The sequence below is a fragment of the Cyprinus carpio genome, chromosome A7 (genome assembly GCF_018340385.1).
Source record: "Cyprinus carpio isolate SPL01 chromosome A7, ASM1834038v1, whole genome shotgun sequence".
In the NCBI taxonomy this organism is placed as follows: domain Eukaryota; kingdom Metazoa; phylum Chordata; class Actinopteri; order Cypriniformes; family Cyprinidae; genus Cyprinus; species Cyprinus carpio.
Genome location: NC_056578.1, coordinates 25,626,178 through 25,652,259, shown reverse-complemented (window position 1 = coordinate 25,652,259; position 26,082 = coordinate 25,626,178). Strand labels below are relative to the sequence as shown.

The 26,082-nt window shown below is 43.5% G+C and overlaps 1 protein-coding gene across 3 annotated transcripts in view; it reads left to right on the top strand.

The window, feature by feature from the left end:
• LOC109108582 (cadherin-8-like) overlaps nucleotides 1-26,082 on the top strand; it is a 128,532-nt gene that overhangs the window by 101,914 nt on the left and 536 nt on the right. For all 3 annotated transcript variants that reach the window (XM_042760596.1, XM_042760595.1, XM_042760594.1), the window contains 4 exons: nucleotides 232-353; nucleotides 941-1,052; nucleotides 24,876-25,127; nucleotides 25,315-26,082. The exon at nucleotides 25,315-26,082 is cut by the window's right edge and continues 536 nt beyond it. In XM_042760596.1, coding sequence (XP_042616530.1) covers nucleotides 232-353; nucleotides 941-1,052; nucleotides 24,876-25,127; nucleotides 25,315-25,808 — 980 coding nt within the window. In that variant the 3' untranslated portion in view covers nucleotides 25,809-26,082. The remainder of the gene's footprint in view (nucleotides 1-231; nucleotides 354-940; nucleotides 1,053-24,875; nucleotides 25,128-25,314) is intronic.

Sequence of the window (26,082 nt, the reverse complement as noted above, 5' to 3'; positions counted from 1 at the left end):
TGCATACTTGATAATGTCTAAAGCTCAGACTGATGCTGCATCTCACCTGTCTCTGAATCAACCCAAAGGATGGGAGGAAGAAAAAAAGGAGAGGAAGAGAGAAAGAAATAGGAGACTAAAAATAACTGGGTCATTGTATTTACCTGAGATTTGCAATAGCTACCTTCTTTTTTTTGGTTTATCTGTACTTCTGTTTTCAGTGTTTTAAAAACTTGTCTCTTTTTGTATCAGGAAACCACAGCCAGATTTCCAGAGCCACAGTGGCAATCAAAGTGCTGGACATAAACGACAACGCCCCTGAGTTCGCCTCTGAGTACGAAGCCTTCCTTTGTGAAAATGGCAAACCTGGACAGGTAAGAGGCCATCAAACAGGCCCTGCAGCAGCATTTCCCTCTCACAGCTCCTCCGTATTGATCAACCGCGGTAAATTATAGCCTATTGATTTAAGAGAGAGAAGTAAGAGACACCTGGGTGGCCCTTTTTAGCTACTCACTCTCTCTCTTCCACTGCAGAAATTAAAAACATTCAGATCCATTCAGGCTCAGTCAGAGCCTGCATCTCTAGCCAACATGCAGTGCCTGTGATAACAGTATCAGTATGTACTTCCTCATCCTCCTCCCTCTAACACAGACACCGTAAGAACATTCTCCATCCATGTTGGGAAAAGAATGACCAGGACGGCTGGGTTCCACTTTTCATCGAGCTGTAAATCATAAAGAAAAACAACATGTCTTGAACAGGGGTGGCAGATATATAGATGGACTTGGCACAGAAAAGTGGGCTGCCAAAGCTTGTGCCCCTTAGCTTAGGGTCTCTACTTTTATGAGTGAATGGGACAGATTTTTCATCCCGTGTTGGCTGCTGTCAGTGACTGGCCCCATATGATGTCAAAAATAGAGTTATGGATGACTGGTCCCTCTATTTGTGTCTGTGTCCACAGGTGATTCAAACCATCAGCGCCGTGGACAAAGACAATCCCTCCCAGGGACACACGTTCCACTACCGCCTGGAGATGCTCAACAATCCCAATTTCACCATCAAAAACAATTTAGGTAAGTGCATCTACACTAACTTTTTCCCAACACCACCCAATTACATTTTAATTGCAAAGCAGCCACCAGTGCTGTGATGCACACATTTTGGGATTGTGAAATAATTGAGATTTTTTGGAAAGAGATTACCAAAATACAAAAGATTATTAGAAACTGTGCTCCATGTCTCTGATTGTATATATTTTGAGCCGTACAGTTGTGAATCTTTTTGGTGCACTTGGTCTTATTTTTGGGACTTAATTCTTTATTAAGACAAAAAAAGCATTCTATTTTATATTTTACTTCATTATTTTATTTTATTTTTTCTCTGTTATGCCTTGTTCCTATTTGGATCCTGTTATATATGTGCTGCCTTGAGATCCTGGTACCATTGTTTTGTTATTGAAAATCAAAGAAAAAACGATTTAGGTAAGACTGCCATATGACTATGAAACACAGCAGGGAAATGAGAATGAGATGAACATTGAGAGAGAGAGAGAGAGAGAGAGAGAGAGAGAGAGAGAGAGAGAAAGAAAGAAAGAGGCATCTGTAAGCTCAAACATTGTGTGTCAAGCGCAGTCCTGAGGCATGCATTTGAATGGGGAAATCTGCCAGAATTAGTGTACCCAAAAGTTAGCAGATGCACAATTGTCTGGACATCAGCTATTTTGTACTCCCCAGTGCATTTTGAAAGAAAGCAAATGAACAGAATCCAAGCCGAGGTTTAGCGATGCAACTTGATTTTTTTTGTTTTTGTTTTTGTTTTTTGTTTTTTTACATTCAGCCAAGTATGGTGACCCATACTCAGAATTAGTGCTCTGCATTTAACCCATCCGAAGTGCACACACACAGAGCAGTGAACACACACACACACTGTGAACACACACCCGGAGCAGTGGGCAGCCATTTTATGCTGCGGCGCCCGGGGAGCAGTTGGGGGTTCGATGCCTTGCTCAAGGGCACCTAAGTCGTGGTATTGAAGGTGGAGAGAGAACTGTACATGCACTCCCCCCACCCACAATTCCTGCCGGCCCGAGACTCGAACTCACAACCCTTCGATTGGGAGTCCGACTCTCTAACCATTAGGCCACGACTCCCCTTTAAGTAGGGTGATTTACTCAAAGCTGAGGCTGTGCAGCAGATGGTTCTAAATTTGTTTGCTAAATACACTGATTTTTTTATTTCTTTTTTGTATAACCTATCTAACCTTCTTTTACTATGCTCCTGCTGTTCTCTTTGAAGAACCTAGTATTGCATTATGCTTTCGAAGACTTGAGGGAGAACGTCTTAGATTACGTATGTAACCATGGTTCCTCGAGGGAACGAGACACTGCGTCGTAAAATGCATTGGGGAACGCCTTCAGCATGACAGGCTCTGAATCATGTGTGTAATCAGACCAATGGATGGGTGAGACTTCATAGGTGGGTGACGTCAGAGACCAGGAAGTATAAAAGCACGTGCGTGAAGCCGGCATTTAGCCTTAACGAATGAAGGAAGCGCCGGCAGAGAAGAGGATTCGAGGCTTTAGGATAGCATCCTAATCCACCGCTAAGCATAAGCTTCTTTTGGCCAGAGACCTCAGCCTCAGCGCACCGCAGAGGAAACATGTAACCAGAGGGTGTCTGCCCATTGACCGGCCACCGAGAGGGGTGCAGTAGGCCGCAATGGCCGCCACGTAGATCTTCAGGGTGAAGTGGGTCAACTCTGTGGAGAGAAGGGCCTGCAGGAACTCCAGAACTGTACCAACTGGGCAATTAACTGGGTCGAGCTGGCGGAGTCCGCACCAGGAGGTGAAAAGTTTCCACCTATATTCCGCATATAGTTTCCTCATGGAGGGAGCTCTGGATTGGAGGATGGTCTCAGCAACCATGGTTGAGAGACTGGAAGCTACGAGCTGTGCCATACCCATTGAACCAGACAAATTAAAGATTCGATCGGGAGCCTGGTTGAAACATGAGCCGAATTCCACAGAAAGGCAGGATGTTGTAAATCAACTCCTAGCACCACAGTCTGAAGCAAGATAACTAACCAACTCTTTCACAGAACAGCTTTCAACATTAACACCATTAGAACAATTATTGACAATTTCAATTCGAAGAAGAGATTGTCTAATTTGGGGCAAGTAATCGAAGAAATGGACAGTCTGGACCTCACATGTAAAGCCATGAGTAAACAAGATCGTTGGATTGACTTCCCCCCACCTAGCAAAACCAGACTGAAATTCCTAAGGAGACCTGTTAACCCCCTCTGGTCTTCACAGGACATATCCTTCTCTCCCCAGAATGGCACAGAGAATGCCTTCCAATGCATATATGCACCAAAAAATGAACTCAAAAAAAGACTTCTAAATGGATATCAGTCCATTGCTTAACTCCATATCATTTATGTAACCGACACATTTGATTTTAATGTTTCTAATCACTTATTGTGTATGTCTTTTTAAATAACTCTTGAATAGCTTAAGGGATCATATTCATGTTTAGTATGTGTGTGTTCAAATATTCTTGCTTGAAACGTTTCTGACCATCAGTTATTTGTCAAATGTATCATATTCTTGTTATAGGAATCATGTCCAAATTATACAATGCAAGAGCGGGAAAATTCGGACCACGAGCTTGATAAGATAACATATGATTTATGAATGGGTGGGACAGACAATGCAACACCCTGAGAAAAGACAGTATCTAATTGGTCAAGACAACATTTGAGGTGTGGCCAAAATGCCAGTTTAAATACTCAGGACACCATCAAATTTTGCTTTTAGTCTTTTTAGCTTTGTTGTAGTTTAAGCTTTTAGTCATGCTTTTAGCTTTTAGCTTTTGTCAAGCTTTTGCTATCAGTCATGCCAGCTTTTAGCTTTGCTTTAGTAGCTTAAGCTTTTAGTCATGCTTTGTCATCACTTTTAGCGTTCTTCGAGCGCCGTTCCAGCGTGCTTCGGCCTGCACGCCTGCTGCTACTTAGCCACGATGAGAAGAAACACCCACCTAGTCTCGTCAAACTTTACTTCTTTTCTTTTCCGTTTGAGAGTTCTTGTTCTGAGTTAAGTTTTGTAACGCCGTGTCTCCGAGTCTGACCTCGAGTGCCCGTCTGAAACTTCAGCCAGCCCACAACTCCGCATCTTCAGCCAACGCCCAACCACGGGCTTCCCAAGACGTCACTTCAACGACTACTGAACTTCCAGCCAATCAGCAACTTCGGGAAACCCCCTTTTCAGCGACAACAAAGGGAACCCCGTTAAACAGGCAACGCAAGTAACCTCCAGACTCACATCTGTACTGGTGTTATCTAATATAATTTTAACCTCATTGAGGAACTCAGTGCGAGGGTTAATTAAGTGATTAAATGTTTGTTCATGTCTATGCAATTTCACGTATTGCTGTAAACTTGGGATTTCACATTTTCATTCTCTTAAACTCACTCTTTCCTAACGTTCTATCTTCCTGAAACTTGTGTGAATGTGTGAGTGCGTGTGCTTATGTGTTAGATTAGTTTATATGTCTTAGATTTATCTAATAAAGCCTTATTTATATTGAAAAGAGAAGTATCTTGTGTTTTGTGCTCACAAGTTAATGTCTTAAAACTGCCGATCTTGTTACTGTGCTAATTAATAGTGTTTTCACTATACTTTGGATATTAATATCCAGCGCAGATTTGATGTTATACGGCTCGTTCAGTGAATCGCTGGCCGTTTCAGTGATCAGCCGTGAAACAGTGATTCTGTTCAAATTCCCTTTAAAATCTTAAATGATTCCCTTTGAGCTAAATTGACCTGTTTCCCTTACAGTATTTATGGTGGAGAATTTTGCGGGCAGTTTAATCTAAATTGTGAGCATAAACCAAGTTATTTAATCTTTTCTTTTGCTGCGGATGTAAGATGAGAAGCTTCTGAGTCTAGACGTATGTGTGTGTGTGTGTGTGACCCGTGACGTAAGCAGCGCGCGACCGCTTGAATAGAATGAACGCAGAGGAGGCTGTAACTCAAGTCCGCCTCTTCATTGTTAAACGGCAGTAAGTGAACTTAAAGTTAACATCTGAGATCGTACAATAAGGTAGAAATTGAGCGTGTTCCTCATTTTTGTAATGCCTTGTTTATAGCTAAATTGATTTCACTGCGTGTTCCAGTGCCTCTCAAAAGCTATACTCCCGGCAGGGAATCTCAGTCACCGTTCGCTGAACGGAGCTAAACTGCTGTACAGTAACGTTAATTCAAAGGGAAATAAATCGGTGAATAAAGAATAGTGTTGAGCGTGTTCCTCAATCTATTTATCAAAGCCTCGTTATTCATAGCTTGATTGCAGTGCGTGTTCCACTGCCGAATCAAATGCTATTCGACTCCCTGGGTTAATATTAGAGAATAATTTTTCCTTGTTCAGAAAGTGAATGCAATCTCGCTTAACACTGCGTGTGTCCGAGTGTGATGGGAGTGTTTTTAAAAGCTTGATCAAGTAAATTTTAAGTTTGTACCAACAGCGAAGAAACCCTGTTGTGTTTGTGTCTGTGTCCAGAGAAACTGGCACGGATCAGATCCGCCGAGATCGCTGATTTCCCTTAACTACAGCAAGAAGCTGCTATTCGAATAAAGTTAAAGTTAACTCTATACGAACTGAGAGTTTAAGCGCCACATCGCAAAACCAACTAAACGCGGTGTTGTTATTTGTACAGTGTTGAAATGCGCCGACATTTCATGTAACATGCTTAACTGTACTTGCAATGCAATGATTCATGTGCTAGTCCACTAGAGTTTGTTTTGGTTGCCACAGTTACGACCGTGACACGGAAGTCTTAACCTACTTCCGGAGCAACTTTGAACTGCGCACGCGCAGCGCATCGACGCTAATGTAAACAAACTCCACGGTGTTGCTAAGCTAACGAAACAGTTGTATTTACATTGAAGTCTATGCTAAAGCCACTAGCCTCAAAGGTTAGCCGTTAGCATTAACATCCAGTGGTTGAATAGTGTCTGTTTGTGCAACGCTAAAGTGATTTAACCCTTTAGACATCTCAACTAACACTTGTTGGTCTCTCTCTCTCTCTTATTTCTCTCTTTTCTCACGATACCATTTATTTGCATTTCACTAGAAAGGGAAATACTGACTCACAATTATTAATTGTCTCAAATTCAAATTTAATTAAAACATTAAATTGATTTTTTAATCATTCAGATTTCCCTCTTAGATCATTTCATATGATCATTACTTCTGGTATTCTTTTTGGGCCTAATTATTTTAGGTACGAATAAGCCTTGAACTTTGAAAGTTTAAGTAAACTTATTCTACCTAATTTATTTATTACCTATCTGAATATATTCTATTCAGACCTGTACTTATTTTATTGCGTTTACCCCTCTTTCTTCCTGTTTTGGTTATACACTTAGCCACTATTGTTTTATTTATATCTCCCTCTATTTAATTTAATTTTTTTTTGCTTATTTTGCCCATTTATTACTTTTTAATTTCTGTGTATCCTAGCTTGGGAACGACACACCTGAGCCCTAAAAGGAGACATTGTTATCCCTCACTACGAGTTCAAATAAATTAGAAAGACAACTCTCTTTCACTTAAAGTTTATTTTGTTTGATTAGTTGTGCAGCAACTAAAACAACGCTCTCCTCGTAGTTGAGATAACCTCTACTGAGACTTACCATTTCCGTCCCTCTCTCTCCTTTCCTTTCCTCTTCACTTTTAACATTTGTAGGGACATGTAAGAACCATCAATCAATTCTAAGTGAATGAAATACGCAATCTTGTCAAAGAAGACGAATCACCCTTATGAATTTGATTGTAATCAACCTCTCCTTTGTTCTTCCTAACCTCCCTACATTTGGAAACGCAATCCAAGTTTTAGCATCTCATCCAACGCTGAGATCAATTTAATAGAGATACGTGTTGAACAACTGTTGCCTTCGCAGCCTCCCTGGTGAGCGGTCCAACTGTAAGGTGTACGGTGTCAATCCTGTCAGACTAAGGAAAGAGATATCAGCATTATTATTGTATTCTTTTGTCCAAAACAAGAGATTTAATAATATTGTTTACCTTCTTGATAACATTTAATTGGGAAAATTAATTTTCCTCATTTGAAAAACAGAAATTGTTGCTTGTCATTGATTTTGTTTTTCACCTCTTTCTCTCTTTTCCTCTTCCTCATTAGAGTGACAAAGTCTTCGCATCTCTAGTCTACTTAGACATCCTGAGACCAGCACAGTCATCACCACACTTCACTAGTGGTTCACAATCACTGACACAACACTTAGTTGTCCCAACACACATAGGCTTTACTCCACACAGATCTGTGTCAGTCTCTCTTCTCCTCAGCGTGCCAACATGCCGCAGACTGCAGACCCCATTGCCCATGGGGAAGATGTGAACACTTGGCTGAGAGGCATGACAGACAGCCTCACCCCCAAGACATTTGAACTGTTATTATTTTTAATAATAATCCTAATCCTGAGAAGATTCCTGACACAAGATTCAAGCCACAACAACAACCACGAGGAGCTAGTCAAGATCACCAGCTCCCTAAGCTATGCCTTCACATCCCAGCCGAAACTGAGCGACAAGCACATCACCCACCTTCAAGAGGAGCTGACACATGCTCAACATCGCATAGACAAGCTGGAAGTGAAAGTTCAAGATCAACTCAAAGCACCCAACGAGAGGGAGCAGGAAACAACAGAACAAGTTAAGAAGCTCCAAGCAGCCCTGGCAGCAGCTCAGCTCGACCAGCAACATGCAACAGCTGCCCAGAGAGACCTGGTAAACAGACCCCAGTATGCCGAACAGCTACTAGAGAAAACCAAGAATGACATCAGAGATAAGAATTCTGAAATCAGTGCTGTGGAAGACCATCTTGAAAGGTACAGAACTGAAATGGACAATCTGACCCAACAACTAGACGATACCAACGATGAGCTCTACATGGTCAGAAAAGAACTCCAATATGCTTACAAGCATAAACAAGAGCCAAGAAAAGAGAAACTTCTCTTAGCCTCATCACTGCTGAGCAGAGCAGAGTCCCACGTCCAAGAACTGGCATATGACGAAAGGAGCGAAAGGCCACAACCTAAAACCTCACCTGCCTTCGCCACACAACCCTTTCCTGCCAACGAAAGTAAACCTCCCGTCCAAGACCTTAAAGCTGCACACGGGATGACCATCAAAGACCTCAACAAGCTGTCTGAAAACATCAGCAGGTTCAACCCGAACTCCACAGAGGGCCACGACATCCAGGCTTACCTGCAAGATATCGAATTTCATCTGGAAATGAGACCTCATGTGACTGACAGAGACCGATTATACATCCTCAGAGCCACGTCCAGTCCAGAGGTACGAAACTTCCTAGATCGACAGCCCAGTCAAACAAAGTCAAACTACCAGCGACTTCGTGAGGTCCTGATTAAAGAGTTTACAGACCCAGAGTCTGAACATGGACTGTTGACTGCCTTGGAAACCAAACAAGGTCGACAAGAGACTCCACAAGCTTACTACAACCGACTCCGACAAGCCTACTTTGGTGCACACAACAAGCCTGACCTTGAAGAGGATGTGAACTTCAAAAGCCTCTTCCTAAAGAATCTGCACCCTGGAGTCAGTCACCATCTAGGCGTCACGGCCTGTCCACACTCCATGACCATCCAACAGTTGCGTGACCTAACACAGAAGGCCTATAACAAGCAGAAGATGGCCTCAAAGAAAGGTAACAAAACATCCACACTCTTGAACTCTGTCAACAAAGACTCAAGCCTTGCACTGGACGACACCCAGTGGCATCACAACACCAGAGTCTTCCATCAAGAGCACAGAGAACGTGACACCCATGTCCACAACCGCTTTCAGCCCAACCGCTGGAAAAATCCATGGGACCAGCCACGCTTCTCAAGAAACCAAAAGGAATAGAACAACTGGAAACCTAACCAGACATCCAAAGGTAATCACCTGACTCATCCAAGAGCAAGTCATGTAGGTAAGCGACAACGAAACCCACCTCAGCACCACTCAGACATGCCCAGTGCTGAGTATTCACAAGAACATTAAAGCTTACCGTCAGAAGACATGGAACAAGTCATGAGACAACTGAGAGAGTTCCTTCAAGACCAGTTTCACACTTATGACCACAAAGTTGAGTCATGCTTGCAGTGACCAGCGACAGAACGGAAGGCCGGTGATCACCTGGTGCACCACATCAGAGATGACAAGCACCTGTTCAACAACCACCCGGATTGAACAAGTCTTTCACGGCCAACCGTTGATGAAAAATCTGAGGTACTAAAAAACATCACCTCAGTCACCCAACGCTCACTAACAAACTGTCAAATGAACTCCAACTCAAAGAACCACATCCCTGTCTGTGCAACAGCAACCACCAGAGCACAGAAGGTCAGAAAGTCTGCCACAGCCAGAAGGCACCACAAGAAGAGTGCAACATAGGAGACAAAGTTTTGCAACCCAGCTTCACACAGCCATGCCAAACTACCTCCGACTGTCTGCTAAAGAACTTCCTGCCTTGCTGGACTGACCCCCATTAGACCATGGACACGCCCTCATCCAAGCCAAGGATGCAGAGAGCCAGTTTTCAGTGACATACAAGCAAAGGGGGGAGACAACACAGACTGAAAAAGATCTGACCACACATACACTACACCTTCAACACACACAACATTACCTACACCCAGAGGTAACCACATCTACTGATAACACATTCAACAAACCTATTCTTCCCACAGGTAGAATGTCCAAATTTTAGTATAACAAAGTTACATATACCCTCCATGAAGAAACATGCAGTCATCCTCACAATAGGTTATAACATCTGACACTAAGTTAAGGTACATGACACACTAGCTGCACATGACATCCTAGCTCAACAGCAGTTGTAAGCCATGCTAGGAAAACCCACAGCAGCTTTGTTTTGTTTGTTTTGTTTTTTGTCTTCTTTTACCTATCCTTCTCCTTCCCCTCTTTCCTGAGTAGGTGAAACACCTAGACACCCTGCAAGGGTCGACGGTCTGATATTAGGATTGACTCACCACACCTAATATCAGCCAGCCACTCTAAACTGAATGGAAGCCAGAGAGCTCCATGCACGATAGGTCAACTCATTTCATTGCAAATGATGTTACTTGAAAATTAATGGTAAATGTTTAAATTAAGACAACCTAGAAGAACTAAACAAAGTTAACCACAAATTTGATTGGCGAATCAAAATAAAACAATGATTTCCAAAATGATCTAAATTATCCTCAATGTACTAAACTACATTGACTAATGGAACTTAACCACGTGTACCTAAATCACCTGATGCCTGCACCAGTACAGTAACTGTCATGGAGGTGTGGTCTTGTTGTTTGCTGTGTTTGTCTGCTTCTTCTGCCTTTGTTTCTCCAGCGATCGACGATGTCTTCAGCTAAACACCTCGCCGATCGAAGGGGGGTATGTAGCGTGAACCAGACAAATTAAAGATTCGATCGGGAGCCTGGTTGAAACATGAGCCGAATTCCACAGAAAGGCAGGATGTTGTAAATCAACTCCTAGCACCACAGTCTGAAGCAAGATAACTAACCAACTCTTTCACAGAACAGCTTTCAACATTAACACCATTAGAACAATTATTGACAATTTCAATTCGAAGAAGAGATTGTCTAATTTGGGGCAAGTAATCGAAGAAATGGACAGTCTGGACCTCACATGTAAAGCCATGAGTAAACAAGATCGTTGGATTGACTTCCCCCCACCTAGCAAAACCAGACTGAAATTCCTAAGGAGACCTGTTAACCCCTCTGGTCTTCACAGGACATATCCTTTCTCCCCAGAATGGCACAGAGAATGCCTTCCAATGCATATATGCACCAAAATGAACTCAAAAAAGACTTCTAAATGGATATCAGTCCATTGCTTAACTCCATATCATTTATGTAACCGACACATTTGATTTTAATGTTTCTAATCACTTATTGTGTATGTCTTTTTAAAAAACTCTTGAATAGCTTAAGGGATCATATTCATGTTTAGTATGTGTGTGTTCAAATATTCTTGCTTGAAACGTTTCTGACCATCAGTTATTTGTCAAATGTATCATATTCTTGTTATAGGAATCATGTCCAAATTATACCCTGCAAGAGCGGGAAAATTCGGACCACGAGCTTGATAAGATAACATATGATTTATGAATGGGTGGGACAGACAATGCAACACCCTGAGAAAAGACAGTATCTAATTGGTCAAGACAACATTTGAGGTGTGGCCAAAATGCCAGTTTAAATACTCAGGACACCATCAAATTTTGCTTTTAGCTTTGCTTGTAGTTTAAGCTTTTTTTTAGCTTTTAGCTTTTGTCAAGCTTTTGCTATCAGTCATGCCGGCTTTTAGCTTTGCTTGTAGTTTAAGCTTTTAGTCATGCTTTGTCATCACTTTTAGCGTTCTTCGAGCGCTGTTCCAGCGTGCTTCGGCCTGCACGCCTGCTGCTACTTAGCCACGATGAGAAGAAACACCACCTAGTCTCGTCAAACTTTACTTCTTTTCTTTTCCGTTTGAGAGTTCGTGTTCTGAGTTAAGTTTTGTAACGCCGTGTCTCCGAGTCTGACCTCGAGTTCCCGTTAAACTTCAGCCAGCCCACAACTCCGCATCTTCAGCCAACGCCCAACCACGGGCTTCCCAAGACGTCACTTCAACGACTACTGAACTTCCAGCCAATCAGCAACTTCGGGAAACCCCCTTTTCAGCGACAACAAAGGGAACCCCGTTAAACAGGCAACGCAAGTAACCTCCAGACTCACATCTGTACTGGTGTTATCTAATATAATTTTAACCTCATTGAGAAACTCAGTGCGAGGGTTAATTAAGTGATTAGTGTTTGTTCATGTCTATGCAATTTCACGTATTGCTGTAAACTTGGGATTTCACATTTTCATTCTCTTAAACTCACTCTTTCCTAACTTTCTATCTTCCTGCAACTTGTGTGAATGTGTGAGTGCGTGTGCTTATGTGTTAGATTAGTTTATATGTCTTAGATTTATCTAATAAAGCCTTATTTATATTGAAAAGAGAAGTATCTTGTGTTTTGTGCTCACAAGTTAATGTCTTAAACTGCCGATCTTGTTACTGTGCTAATTAATAGTGTTTTCACTATACTTTGGATATTAATATCCAGCGCAGATTTGCTGTTATACGGCTCGTTCAGTGAATCGCTGGCCATTTCAGTGATCAGCCGTGAAACAGTGATTCTGTTCAAATTCCCTTTAAAATCTTAAATGATTCCCTTTGAGCTAAATTGACCTGTTTCCCTTACACAGACGAAGCCTCGGCCACGTCTGTACCATGGCATCCAGCCCACATGGAGCTGGATGAGTCAGAGAGAGAACCAGAGGGGACAGTGCAATGTCTATCGAGCCGCAAACAGGTCCAGCTGAGTCTGGCCAAAATTCTCCATATCTGCTTCACCACCTCAGGGTGAAGCATCCATTCCCTGGGCCTTGGCCCCTGCCTCAACAGGATGTCTGCTCCCATATTCAGATGCCCAGAAGTTTGCCCAGGGACCACACAAGGATCTGGTATGCTAGTTTGTACAAACGGCGTGAGCGCAGACCCCCCTGGTGGTTGATATAAGAGACCACCCCAACACATGGTGACCTCTTAGGTCTGGGAGAAAGTGTTGTAGTGCTCGAAGCACAGCCAGCATCTTCAGGCAGTTTATATGATATGTCAGATGGCGACCATTCCACAGACCACGGGCAGGGTGGCCACTCATGACCGCACCCCAGCCGGTGAGGGACGCGTCCGTCGCTAGCATTACGCGGTGACAAGGAGCTCCCAGCACCGGGCCCTAAGACAAGAACCAAGGCTTTCTTCACATGTCCAAGGCACATAGGCATTGCCGCATGACCCTGATCATGCGAAGTGGGTTTCCCCTCGGGGAGAACTTTTGATCTTGAACCACCACTGTAGGGGTCTCAGGTGCAGCGGGCCAAGAGGTATCACATTGGATGCAGCTGCCATCAGAACCAGCAATCTCTGAAACTGCTTGACAGTGAGTGACCGGCCTTCTCTCACTCACGTGACTGCAGTGAGGATCGACTCGATCCGAGCAGGTGACATACGTGCCTGCATCATGGTCGAATCCCACACCACGCCCAGATAAGTGGTTCTCTGTACCGGAGAAAGCACACTTTTCTTGGCATTAAGTCTTAACCACAGCTCTTTCGTGTGAGCGAGAACGATACCTCGATGCCGAACCACCATCCGCTCTGATTGAGCTAATATCAACCAATCGTCGATGTGGTTGAGTCGTGAAAATGTGGGGTGAGAGTAGCCGCTCGCATCAAATTCAAGGTACTGATGCTTGCCTACAAGACGACCACTGGCACGGCACCGATATACCTAAACTCACTAGTTCAAACTTATGAGCCCTCCAGAAGCTTATGTTCTGCAAGTGAACGGCGCCTTGTGGTGCCATCCCAAAGATGTTCAAAATCACTTTTACGGACCTTTTCCTGGACTGTGCCCGGCTGGTGGAATGACCTCCCAATCTCAATTCGAACATCCAAGTCTTTACTCATTTTCAAAAAACATCTAAAGATTCATCTTTTTCGCCAGCACTTGACCAACTAATACTAGCACTTACCTTTTCTTTTCTTGTCTATTCTATTATTGAAAAAAAAAAAAAAAAAAACCTTGCTACAAGTTCTGTGCTAGACTAACTGAGACTTGTCATGGCACTTGTATACTTTTGTTGTTCTCTCGTTGGTCTGATTGCTTCTATTGTTTTCATTTGTAAGTCGCTTTGGATAAAAGTGTCTGCTAAATGATTAAATGTAAATGTAAATGTGAGTGTGCAAGGCCAGAGGAAGAACCAGTATTGGTAGGCTCTTGCCCCCAAAAGCAAACCTCAGGAACTTCCGATGAGGAAGGATGGAGATAAGTGCATCTTTAGATCAATCGTGACACACTAGTCCTCAGACTTGGTCTGAGATGAACTTGCGTGCTGAACTTCAGTCCCCTGACTGAGCGGTTCAAAAGACACAGATCTAAAACAGGATACAACACCTCATCCTTCCTCGGAACTGTGAAGTACCGGCTGTAGGACCCGGACTCTGCTATGTGAGGAGGAACCACCTAGATGGCCGCCGTCCTCAGAGAGTGTCTACTTCTGTTCCAGTATTAGAGCCTGCTCGGGGCCCACCAGGGTGTGAAAGTCCATGTTGAATTGAGGCGGAGGAGAACCGAACTGGATTCTGTGGCCTCTCACTACAGTGTGCAGGACCCATTGAGACACATTTGGCAGTAATTTTCACGGTGCCAAATAGTCTACTAAGGGAATCAGCCTCTCGAAACTGATCTCTGTTGTCATCAGAGCAGTTAGCTCGGTGACCTGAAGCAGCGCACCGGCAGGAGTCGGCCGAACTAGCTGCTCTGGAAACCTCCATGGAGGTCGCGGGCCTCTTAGCACCACAACGTTTCCGGGCAGTAACTGAGAGAAACGCTCCCCGGAGACCGCTGCGCCCTGGAACGCCGGCAGGGTTGGCAGATCAATTTCCTGAGGGCACTGAGGAGAGACGGGCACCATGTAATGCGTTGTACACCGCTCTTCCCCAGAGGGGCCAGCCCTCCGAGGTTCTGAGCCACAGTATCAGGACTCTCAAAGCAGAAGTCTCCTATTAAAAACGACGGTCCTCAGACCCACATTGTCTGCTAGGAAGACTAGACCAGAGCCTGCTCGGGGCAGGACCCAATGAAGCACAGTTGGCAGGGGCTCCCACACTGCCTTGTGACCTCCTAAGGGAACCAGTTTCACGAGACTGGCCTCTGGTGCGCCTAGAGCAACTAGCTCGGTGCTCTGAAGAGGCGGACCGGCAGGGGAGGACGGTACTAGCTGCTCTTGAGACCACGGTAGAGGTAGTGAGCCTCTTAGTACTGCTATGTTTCCGGGCAGTAACTGAGAGAAGCGCTCGCCGGAAACCACTGTGCCCTGGAACACCAGCAGGGTTAGCAGATCAGTCTCCTGAGGGAACTTAGGAGAGACAGGCACCATGTAATGCAGTGTACACAGCTCTTCCTCAGAGGGAGCTGGCCCTCAAAAAGTCCTAGGCCTTAGGCATCGTGACATTAACGACGAAGACTATCCAGCGAGAATGACGGTCCGCAGAACCGCCTTCTGCTAGAAGCCTTCATCCTGGGAGCACCACTCTGACTCTAGACCCTGCGGAGTGCGAGAAGTGACACCCCCAGCACGAGGGGCTGGAACACGGTAGGGTTATGACTGCTCCCGCCCAGCAGCCCTTGCTGACCACCTCAACCTCCTCAGAGGAAGAGAGGTAAACACATGTTCTCACTCAAGAAATTATATCCCAAGAGCCCCTGTATATCTAACTTCTCATAGTCAGATAAGTATTTCATTTTATTCCTCAGAATTAAATGTAGCCAAACAACCAGACGAGTAAACACGGTCTGGTGTAGAAAAATTAACATCAAAAACGAAATGATGTAATATACGTGTTGCCTCGGCAGCACGCAAATTATTATTTTTTTTTTTCACTCAGTCACACAAACAACATCATTCTATTCAGAGAAAGATGAACGCTGCAGCGAGCTCTCACTCAGAGGGGGAAGAAACCGGAGCGCGGGCTTCCAAGCCTCAAGAACAAGCTCTTGATCTAGGGAACATGGGTGGAGATAGGACAAGCTGTCTCCAACCCGTCCGTCAGATCATGTGCGATCACCGCAATCTCGGTCGCCGCCGTGCCTCAGCAGCAGTGGGACCACAACCACAAGATCGCACACACGGACACACTCCTTGGAGCGTGCCCAGCGAGAGCGGACCGCTTAACAGCGAGAAAAGCTTTACTCTCAAGATGACAACACACAAACTGCATGTGCCCCTACCCCTATTTTTTTTTCTTTTTTTTTGTGGGCAGGGAAAACACACAGCCTGAATGTTGCCTGCTCTCGCCCAAAATTCTCTTGATTGAAGCTTTGACATAATGGAGCTTATCAGTGGACAAACAACACTAAATAAGACTCACAAACAGATAGTGACTGACACACACACAGAGCGCTTGCTGAAAGACAGAAGGCTAAATGCCGGCTTCGCCGCACGTGCTTTTATACTTCCTGGTCTCTGACTTCACCCGGCTATGATGTCTCGCCTATCCATTGGTCTGATTACACACATGATTTAGAGCCGGTCACACTGAAGGTGTTAACAACACTGAAGTAATTACACTTTGCTACAATGTAAAGTAGTGACTGTTCAGCTTGTATAACAGTGTAAATTTGCTGTCCCCTCAAAATAACTCAACACACAGCCATTAATGTCTAAACCACTGGCCACAAAAGTGAGTACACCCCTAAGTGAAAATGTCCAAATTGGGCCCAATTAGCCATTTTCTCTCCCCGGTGACATGTGACTCATTAGTGTTACAAGGTCTCAGGTGTAAATGAGGAGCAGGTGTGTTAAATTTGGTGTTATAGCTCTCACTCTCTCATACTGGTCACTGGAAGTTCAGCATGGCACCTCATGGCAAAGAACTCTCTGAGGATCTGAAAAAAATAATTGTTGCTCTACATAAAGATGGGGTAGGCTATAAAAAGATTACCAATACCCTGAAACTGAGCTGCAGCACGGTGGCCAAGACCATACAGTGGTTTAACAGGACAGGTTCCACTCAGAACAGGCCTCGCCATGGTCGACCAAAGAAGTTGAGTGCACATGCTCAGTGTCATATCCAGAGGTTGTGTTTGGGAAATAGATGTATGAGTGCTGCCAGCATTGCTGCAGAGGTTGAAGTAGTGGGGGGTCAGCCTGTCAGTGCTCAGACCATACTCCACACACTGCATCAAATTGGTCTGCATGGCTGTTGCCCCAGAAGGAAGCCTCTTCTAAAGATAATGCACAAGAAAGCCCGCAAACAGTTTGCTGAAGACAAGCAGACTAAGGACATGGATTACTGGAACCATGCCCTCTGGTCTGATGAGACCAAGATAAACTTATTTGGTTCAGGCGGCAACCAGGTGAGGAGTACAAAGACAAGTGTGTCTTGCCTACAGTCAAGCATGGTGGTGGTAGTGTCATGGTTTGGGGCTGCATAAGTGCTGCCGGCACTGGAGCTACATGTACTGTGACATACTGAAGCAGAGCATGATCCCCTCCCTTCGGAGACTGGGCTGCAGGGCAGTATTCCAACGTGATAACGACCCCAAACACACCTCCAAGACGACTGCATCCATAATTTCATAGAACAGAGATCGATAAAAGTCACCGACGCATGGATCTTCACCCTGCAGTGCCAAGTCTCCGGGAATTCAAACTGAAATTGTCAACCTCAGGCAGTAAAGCGGTCCTTTTGGGTGATCGAGCGAAAAAATTGTGGAAACAGTCCATTCCGGCTAAAAACATCTTGGCATCTTGAATACTCTTCGTCCCCTGTGCCAACACCAAATGTAATCTATGGGCGTAACAGTGCATAAAAAGTGCATGTGGGCACTGTTCTTTCACAAGTGCCGTCACACCCCCTCACTGCCCACTCATAGAACTTGCGCCGTCATATGTTTAACTTGGCCTCTGGGCTGACTTCTGTATTACTTTCATTAACACTTCAGAAAGTGATTTGACATCTCTGTCATCGCTAACGTTGTGGAAACTCAGAAATCTCTCACACATAGCGCCACTGACATTCACATAACGGAGAATGATGGACAGCTGGCATTTACATGATACATCGGTAGTGTCATCTGCTTGTATGGCAAAGAAATCAGTTGACTGAATTTCTTGATCTATTTCATTATTTACAATAGTGGTCATACTGTCAATTATGTCATTTTGAACTGATTTTGAAGTACCTTTGAAAATTATGGATGTTTTTAGATGTTCTGCAAGTGCTGGGTCAAACTCTGAAACAAAATTCCCTTTGTTTTACTTGTAGCAGACTCATTGTCACCACGAAATGCGTGTTCTTGTTGGCCCACATATAGAACAGCAATAATCAGTTTGCGCAAAAGATCACGTTTTTTCACCACCTGCTCATCATGCTGCAGTATCCCAGTGGCAGCAGCCTGGCTGAGTGCCTCATCGATTCATACCCGCCCGAACAACTTCAGCTTAAGAACGGAAGATATGTGGCTCTGAGACTTTGCATGTCTTTCCATAGCTCTTGCTAAATTCTTCATATCATTGAAACCAGTCATAATCCATGAATTGAATCCTCCAGTTGATTTGTCAAATAGAAGACAAAGCCAGCAGAAGAGTTTGTTCACATTCACTGAGCCTGTTAGCCACTCAGTTTTACTAAATAATTTGTTTCTAAAACAGGGCGTTCAGGTGCATAATGAAGATTGTTTTATGTTCAGATTAGGTGTGTGTCTTCCTTCATTTTTTATTTTTAGCTGCTGCTCAAAAGGGAGCTTTGTAAATTTATTTGCAATAAAATATTTGATAACACTTTATTTAGATAGTCCACTTTAGACATTCTACTAACAGTAAGTAACTTTACAACTATATGTCAACTAGCAGTTAGTAGAGTATTAGTAGACTCTCTGTTTAATATCTTCTAACACTTTCTTTGTCAACTTATTGTCAACTTATACTAACCCTAAACCTACCCCTAACACTAACCCTAAATCTACCCTAACAGTCTACTCTGAAAGTTAGTAGATTTGTAGTTGCAAATTAATGAGAATTAGTTGACATGTAGTTGACATGTAGTTACAATGTTACTTATCGTTAGTAGAATGACTAAAGTGGACTATCAAAATAATGTGTAACCAAATATTTAATATCTCACCCCTGTATATTTACTACATTATAGGCGCCACATAGTCGTTCAAGCATATTACAATGTCATTGAGATCTTAACGGCGATTGGTTGATAAACCAAGGGAGGCTAGCCTCCTCTGTAAATTGTGTAAGCCATTAAGAAATAGAGCCACTCTCCTGATGCATAGAAAAACTCGATCCTGATTGGTACATTTTTTTATCAATGGAGGCCAGAATCTCAGTTTTTGAATTGTGCTTCCGGCCTCCCCTTCTCTATCCACGAGACATTCATGGGGAATACAGCAGCGGTAAAACACAGGGGATTCCGTAATATTTTATTGTTTGCAGTGGTGAAATTACAGTTAAGAAATACACATTATGAAGGCATTAAATGTTATCTTGAGATTTCATTAACATTAAATTGTAAGCTACTATTACTCTCTCACTCACTGTGCTCAATTGTCGGGGCTGTCGGGAAAGAGAAAAAAAATAAAAAAGCCCAGTCCCAACCCGTTCCAGCTCCTCTGGGGCAGGAGGCTCAAAGAGAGAGTGTGGCGAGTCACGCGCCCCCTCGTAAAGACTGGGGAGCAGCTTGTAGCACTTAACAGCCACAGATGAAGCTGGACCTAAGAACATTCATTACGACCAAAGAAAGGGCCTGAAGCTATGCCCAGGACAAAGGGTTTGTCCCCTCGGGGAGAGCCACTGAAAGACTACAGGATTCAGTTTGCGTATTGAGTGTTCCTGTGGCTCAGTGGTAGAGCATTGCGTTAGCAGCGCAAAAGGTGGTGGGTTTGATTCCCAGGGAACACACATGATTAAAAAAAAAATGTATAGCCTGAATGCATTGTAAGTCACTTTGGATTAAAGCATCTGCCAAATGCATAAATGTAATGTATTGTCCTCCGTGTTTCTACGGCGTGGTCTCCACTTCTGTGAAACCAGAACGAGCGCATTTGTTGACACAGGAATTGCAAACTCTGATGGACAAAGGGGTCATAGAACGTGTTCCCCTGCCAGTCAGACAGTCAGGCTATTGCAGGAGGTATTTTCTCGTTCCCAAGAAAGATGGGGGGTTGCGTCCGATTTTAGATCTTCGCGGGTTGAACCGCTACCTCAGAACATAAAAGTTCAAAATGCTGACAATCAAGATGATTGTGTCTCAGATCCAATCAGACGATTGGTTTGTGACTATCGATCTAAAGGACACATGTTTTCATATCGAGATCTTGCCACAACACAGGAAGTTCCTAAGGTTTGATTTCGGGGGCGGAGCTTGCCAGTATCAGGTTCTTCCATTCGGCCTAGCTTTGTCAAAAAAAAAGACCCTACACGTAAACGAAATGCATGGATCCAGCTCTAGCTCCTCTACGACTCCAGGGCATCTGCATTTTAAATTACATAGACGACTGGCTGATTCTGGCTCAGTCTCAAGAGTTTGCACTTCGACATCGGGATGTCGTCCAAGCTCATCTCGAATTTCTGGGGTTGGGACTCAATGCCAAGGAAAGTGTTATCTGTCCTGCTCAGAGACAATGTATTTGGGGGTGGTATGGGATTCGATCACAATGTGGGCATAGCTGTCTCCTGCAAGCGTCAAATCCATTTTAAACACCCCAAGAACATCAAGCTAGGCCAGAAAGTCACTGTTCATCACTTTCAGAGAGTTCTAGGTCTCATGGCAACTGCATCCACGGTGATACCATTGGGCCTCTTGCACATGAGATCATTTCAGTTGTGGCTCAGAGCCAGGGGATTTCATCCAAAGGCCAATCCCCAGAGGCGAATAAGGGTTACGTGCCAGGGGCTTCATACCCTATCTATACTTTGGGTCCCACTCTAGGCACATGTTGTCATTGCAAAAGTCTGTGTTGTCATCACAAGATGCTAACGACAGACGCTTCCCTCAAGGACTGGGAGCGGTCTTAGATTTCCTTCCAGCCCAAGGGATCTGAAGAGGTCATCTTCTCTAATGGCACATCAATTGCCTCTAAATGAAGGCTTTATTTCTGGCCCTGAAATACTTCCTCCAGCAGTTAAGAGGCTACCATGTCCTAGTGTGGGTGGACGACACGGCGGTAGTCTCTTACATAAATCGCCAGTGCGGACTGCGGTCACGCCACTTGAACAAGTTAGCGCAGAAGGTTCTGTGTTGGGCACAGGACAAGTTCCTGTCCCTCAGGGCGATGTAGATTTCTGGGCATATAAATATGGGAGCAGACTTGCTGTCCATACAAGCTGTGACACATGGGGAATGGAAACTCCACCCCTAAGTAGTCAGTCAAATCTGGGAAAGAATTTATGGAGCAGAGGTGGACCTCTTTACTTCACATGAGATGGCACAATGTCCCCTCTACTTATCTCTGACTTCTCCTATCTCAGGCACAGGGGACAGTATTTCATCCCTGGCCCGAGCTCTGGAATCTTCATGTCTGACTAAGAGATGCTGGGCTGCCAGCCGACGTAGTAGAGACCATTCTAAGTGCTAGGGCTCCCTCCACTAGAGGAAATTATGCCTTCAGATGGCAAATTTTCGAAAATTGGTGTATGGCACACCATGTAGACCCAGTTCACTGCCAAGTTATTTCAGTGCTGGAGTTCCTGCTAGAGAAATTGTCCTCAGGAACATGTCCTGGTACTCTCAGAGTCTATGTGGACGCCTGTCAGGTTTCTGTCAGCAGCTGTCAGCTTTCTGACCCTACATGTTGTTTTTCTAATGGCTATTACTTCTCCGAAGAGATTTGGGAATTTGCAGGCTCTGTCAGTCTCTCCGTCCTGCCTAGACTTTGCCCCTGGGCTGGTCAAAGCTATTTTGCATCCTCACCCTAATTATCTTCCAAAAGTTCCATTCTCGACCATACATCTGGTCGTTCTTGAAGCCTTCTGCCCTCCGCCGTTCACGACACTGGAGCAGGAAAGACTTCACTTACTGTGTCCAGTATGTGCTCTTCAGATTTACGCACACCGCATCAGCCAGTGGCGTAAGTCAAAGCAGCTTTTCATATGCTAGGGAAAGAATGAGCAAACTATGTCACTTTGGGTGAGGGATGCTATTGGCCTAGCCTACGAGGTGCGTGGTCAAGCTATGCCTCTAGGAGTTAAGGCCCATTCAACCAGGAGGGTTGCATCTTTTATGGCTTTAGCAAGAGGTGTTCCCTTGCAGCAAGTGTGTGATGCAGCAGGCTGGTCTCCTCCACTTACATTTTTCAGATTCTATAGTTTGGACGTTCATGCTACTCAGGGCTCGCATGTCTTTGAGTCAACATCCCAGAGTCATGTCTGAGACCTCTTCGATGTTTGTGCGCACACACTACACAACCTTGGGGGTCCAGACACTTCCAGTGTGGCAGCGTTGGTATTTTGTTCCCATTAGCATTTGATGCGCTGCATCGAGAGTAACTTTTGATAGGGAACATCTCCGGTTACTTGACTGTAACCCTGTTCCCTGAAAAAGTGGGAACGAGATGCTGCTCCTCAATGCTGCACTGTAGACGTGCATGGACGTCTCTTCAGACAAAGGGGTAACCTGAAGATGTGTCCGTTTCACGTCTATTTATAACCCTCAGGTGCACGTGATCAGATGACGTCACCTGCCGAGGTTATTTAAGCCAATTCTTGGCGTGTTTGACACACATTCTTCACAACTGGTCAAAAAAAAAAAAGTATGTTCTCATTAGTGTTTCATGCGCAGCATCTCCTTCCCGCTTTTTCAGAGAACAGGGTTACAGTCAAGTAACCTGAGATGTTTCTTTGTAATTAACTTTTAATTAACTTAAATTTACTAGCAATTTCTGAATGAAAATTGTTTTACCACCATTTATTTCAGTATAGAATTCATTTGAATAAAATCATAGCCTTAAAAGACTCAAGAGAGAACAAAGTAATAATAATAATAATAAATATTATTATTATTATTATAGACAAAGTTATACCTAAAACTATACTTTATCATTGTTTATAAAAATAAACCATAGTTTCAGGTATGAAAAAGGAATTACCGAATTCAGAACAGCACAAAAATTAAAGTGTATGCTAATATACAAAGCAGATTATTATGGTAATATTTAAATATTCAGTCTTCTGTATAGAAAACAAAGATGTAAAAAATTGATTCATGATAGGGAGAAATTAATGTTGCTGTTTATATTATTATTGTTAAATATTATTTAAATGTGTTACTCTTTAGTATTCTATTTTATTTCTGTTAATATAATGAACAAGAAACTCACAAAGAGGATCGGTGTATATATAAAAAAAGTTTTCAAGGAGAAAAATAAAAAAGAAAGATGGAACAATACTGATAGGAAAAGTGTTGAACAATGGACTACTAAGACAAAGACAGAACTTGAGAATTGTAAGATGTAGCAGACAGGCAGAATGTCATTAGTGACAAACTCAGTGATATCTTGAGAGGCAGCGTGTATTCTGAGTCAGCATGAGCGAGTTCAGGTTAAAGATGGCCACTCCATCACAGAGACAAGGGAAAGCTCTGTAAGGACACCAGGCTTTGATGCACAGCCTTAGGCATCTGATTCACTAATGCCACTTTCTCATCTCTTCTGCTGTGAGTGTATGAGTGTGTGTGTTTGTTATAATGTGTTTATTTATTTCAAGTAACATTTTAAGTACTTTTAGTTTTAATTACTTTAAGTATAATAACCCTTCTCTTCCAGTCATAAAACTATTAATCATGTTTTTCCCATGTACATGACACTTGCTATAAAATCATGGCTGCTATTTTTATTTTTATTTTTTTCAGTCACACTTAATTGCGTGATTATCTTTCCTGACAACTCGTTTTCAAAGATAATGTGCAAATAATGATCTAGATATGCATATGTATATCACAGAGGCACACATACAGTCTATGATGGTTCCCACCTGCACACACCAGGACGGTCTGGAACTGAGCTGAGGAGGTTTGTTTGTGATGATAACTGTAATGATAACTGTAATCTTCAGTGGCTGGTGACATGGAGAGGCCGATGTGAGCTAGGAACTGCCAGGACCACCTCAGCTATCTTGACCTAAAAGTTAAGCTTCAGGGTATTGTGACCTGAAAAAAAAAAAGAGAGAGAGATATTGAATACCCGAGCGCAACATAATAGATCACATATCCCACCAGAAGATTATATTAGCCTTTATTTTGTTATATTGTGACTAGTACTCTATGTGAAGCTCAAATGCCCTTTGACCGTAGCTGTGCATAGACACGTTGAAATATAGTCAGATAAACATAGAAACGAGGACTGCATATCAGCGAATATTGTTTGGTGAAATAATATACATTAGTTCAGGACAATGTTCTTCACACACAATGACACAGAGAAAAAAAAATGGAACTTTAATTACATTGATAAATCAGCTCAACGCTTTTGCAGATAATTGCTTTGTGATCTCAGGGAAACAAAAAGAAAGCCATATTTACATTTTTCATTAGCATGATTATGAGCGGAAATTAAATTCCGACCCTGTTTAGTTTACAAATATTTGTTCCAGTGAGCTTTGTGATGTCCTTTCATTCCATAGTTTTAAATGATGAACTTCCTGTTCACCCTTGTGAGAACCAATAAATAAATACATACATACATTAAAATTGTCCCAGTTTCTCCCAATACTCTATTAAGTGATAATGTTTTTTCCATAACTTGCTTATTCTGTTGTATCCGTTTAGGTATTATCTAAACCTTTCACTCAGTAGCTGATTTTATTTTCTTCTTTGAAATAAAAATTGAAGGCTTTTAGGGAGACATTGTGCAGTGTATCAACTCAAGGAACTCCTTGAGACACTGGAGAGCTTCAACATATGCTTTGGTGTATGAGGGGGCAGATAATGAAGTTACAACTTCTGAATGGAAGCTCCGGTGGAAGCTCCAATACTTTGCTCAGGTTCTTTGTCTCGCTCCCTGAGACACTTCCACTACTCCCGTAGCCTTTGCAAAAGATTGACAACAGAGATGAAGCTATTTATATCCATCTGTTTATTTATCGGCGGAACAGACATCGTCTTGTCATAAATTTAATACTGTGTTGTTTCCCTACCATTTATTTGTATGAATTGTCTTTGATTTCATACATCACAGCCAAACTTTATCTCTCCCCAGATAACTCAATCAGCATTCTTGCCAAGCACGATTCCTTTCGGCGACAGAAACAGGATACATATCTCCTTCCCATCGTCGTGACTGACGACGGCGAGCCTCCAATGAGCAGCACGAACACTTTAACCATCCAGGTGTGCAGCTGCAGCAGGGAAGGCAATGTGCAGTCGTGTAACGTCGAAGCTTTTGTTCTTCCCATTGGTCTCAGCATGGGAGCTCTGATTGCTATTCTAGCTTGTATCATTCTACTTCTCGGTAGGTCATTTCAGCTGCCTCTTTTAGTTCTTACTAATTTTTACATTTCTAATCCACTTTGTGATTTGCGTGTAACATTTGAATCGAAAAGGCACTTTTAAAAATAAAAAAGAATAAAAAATCAAAACCTCTAACCTTCGCAAGGCAAGGGTAGAACTTACTAAGTGGATGTTCTTGTGCCTTTCAGTTATTGTGGTCTTGTATGTGACATTGAGGAGACACAAAAACGAGCCTCTAATCATCAAAGACGACGAGGACGTGAGGGAGAACATCATCCGTTACGATGATGAGGGAGGTGGGGAGGAGGATACGGAGGCCTTTGACATCGCCACCCTGCAGAACCCAGATGGCATCAGTGGCTACCTGCCCAGGAAGGACATCAAGCCTGACCTGCAGTTCATGCCCAGACAGGGTCAGCACTCAGGTCCGAACGGAGTAGACGTGGATGAATTCATCAACGTACGGCTTCACGAGGCAGACAACGACCCCACGGCTCCACCATACGACTCCATCCAAATCTACGGCTATGAGGGCAGGGGCTCCATCGCAGGCTCCCTGAGTTCCCTCGAAACGGCCTCCTCAGACTCAGACCAGAACTATGACTACCTTAGAGAGTGGGGACCGCGCTTCAGAAGACTGGGCGAGCTTTATTCTGTGGGCGAGAGCGACAAAGAGACTTGACCTCAAAGCGCCACGGACTTTTTGCTTTTGTCCACATAACTTGTGTATTATGCTACGGGGATGTTAGACACTGCTGTTAAAAAGGGGGGGGGGGGGGGCCTTTTTTAAAAACTTCTTAGAAAGACCTAATAGCATTAGTCATCTACCACATCAGAGTGCATTGTAATGTCAGAACTTACCAGTGTCTATAGTAGGAGGTCAATGATTCTTGTGGAGTGTGAGTTTAGATTACCGTCATTGAGTATCTAGCAGTATTTTGGGTATTTGTTGTTCA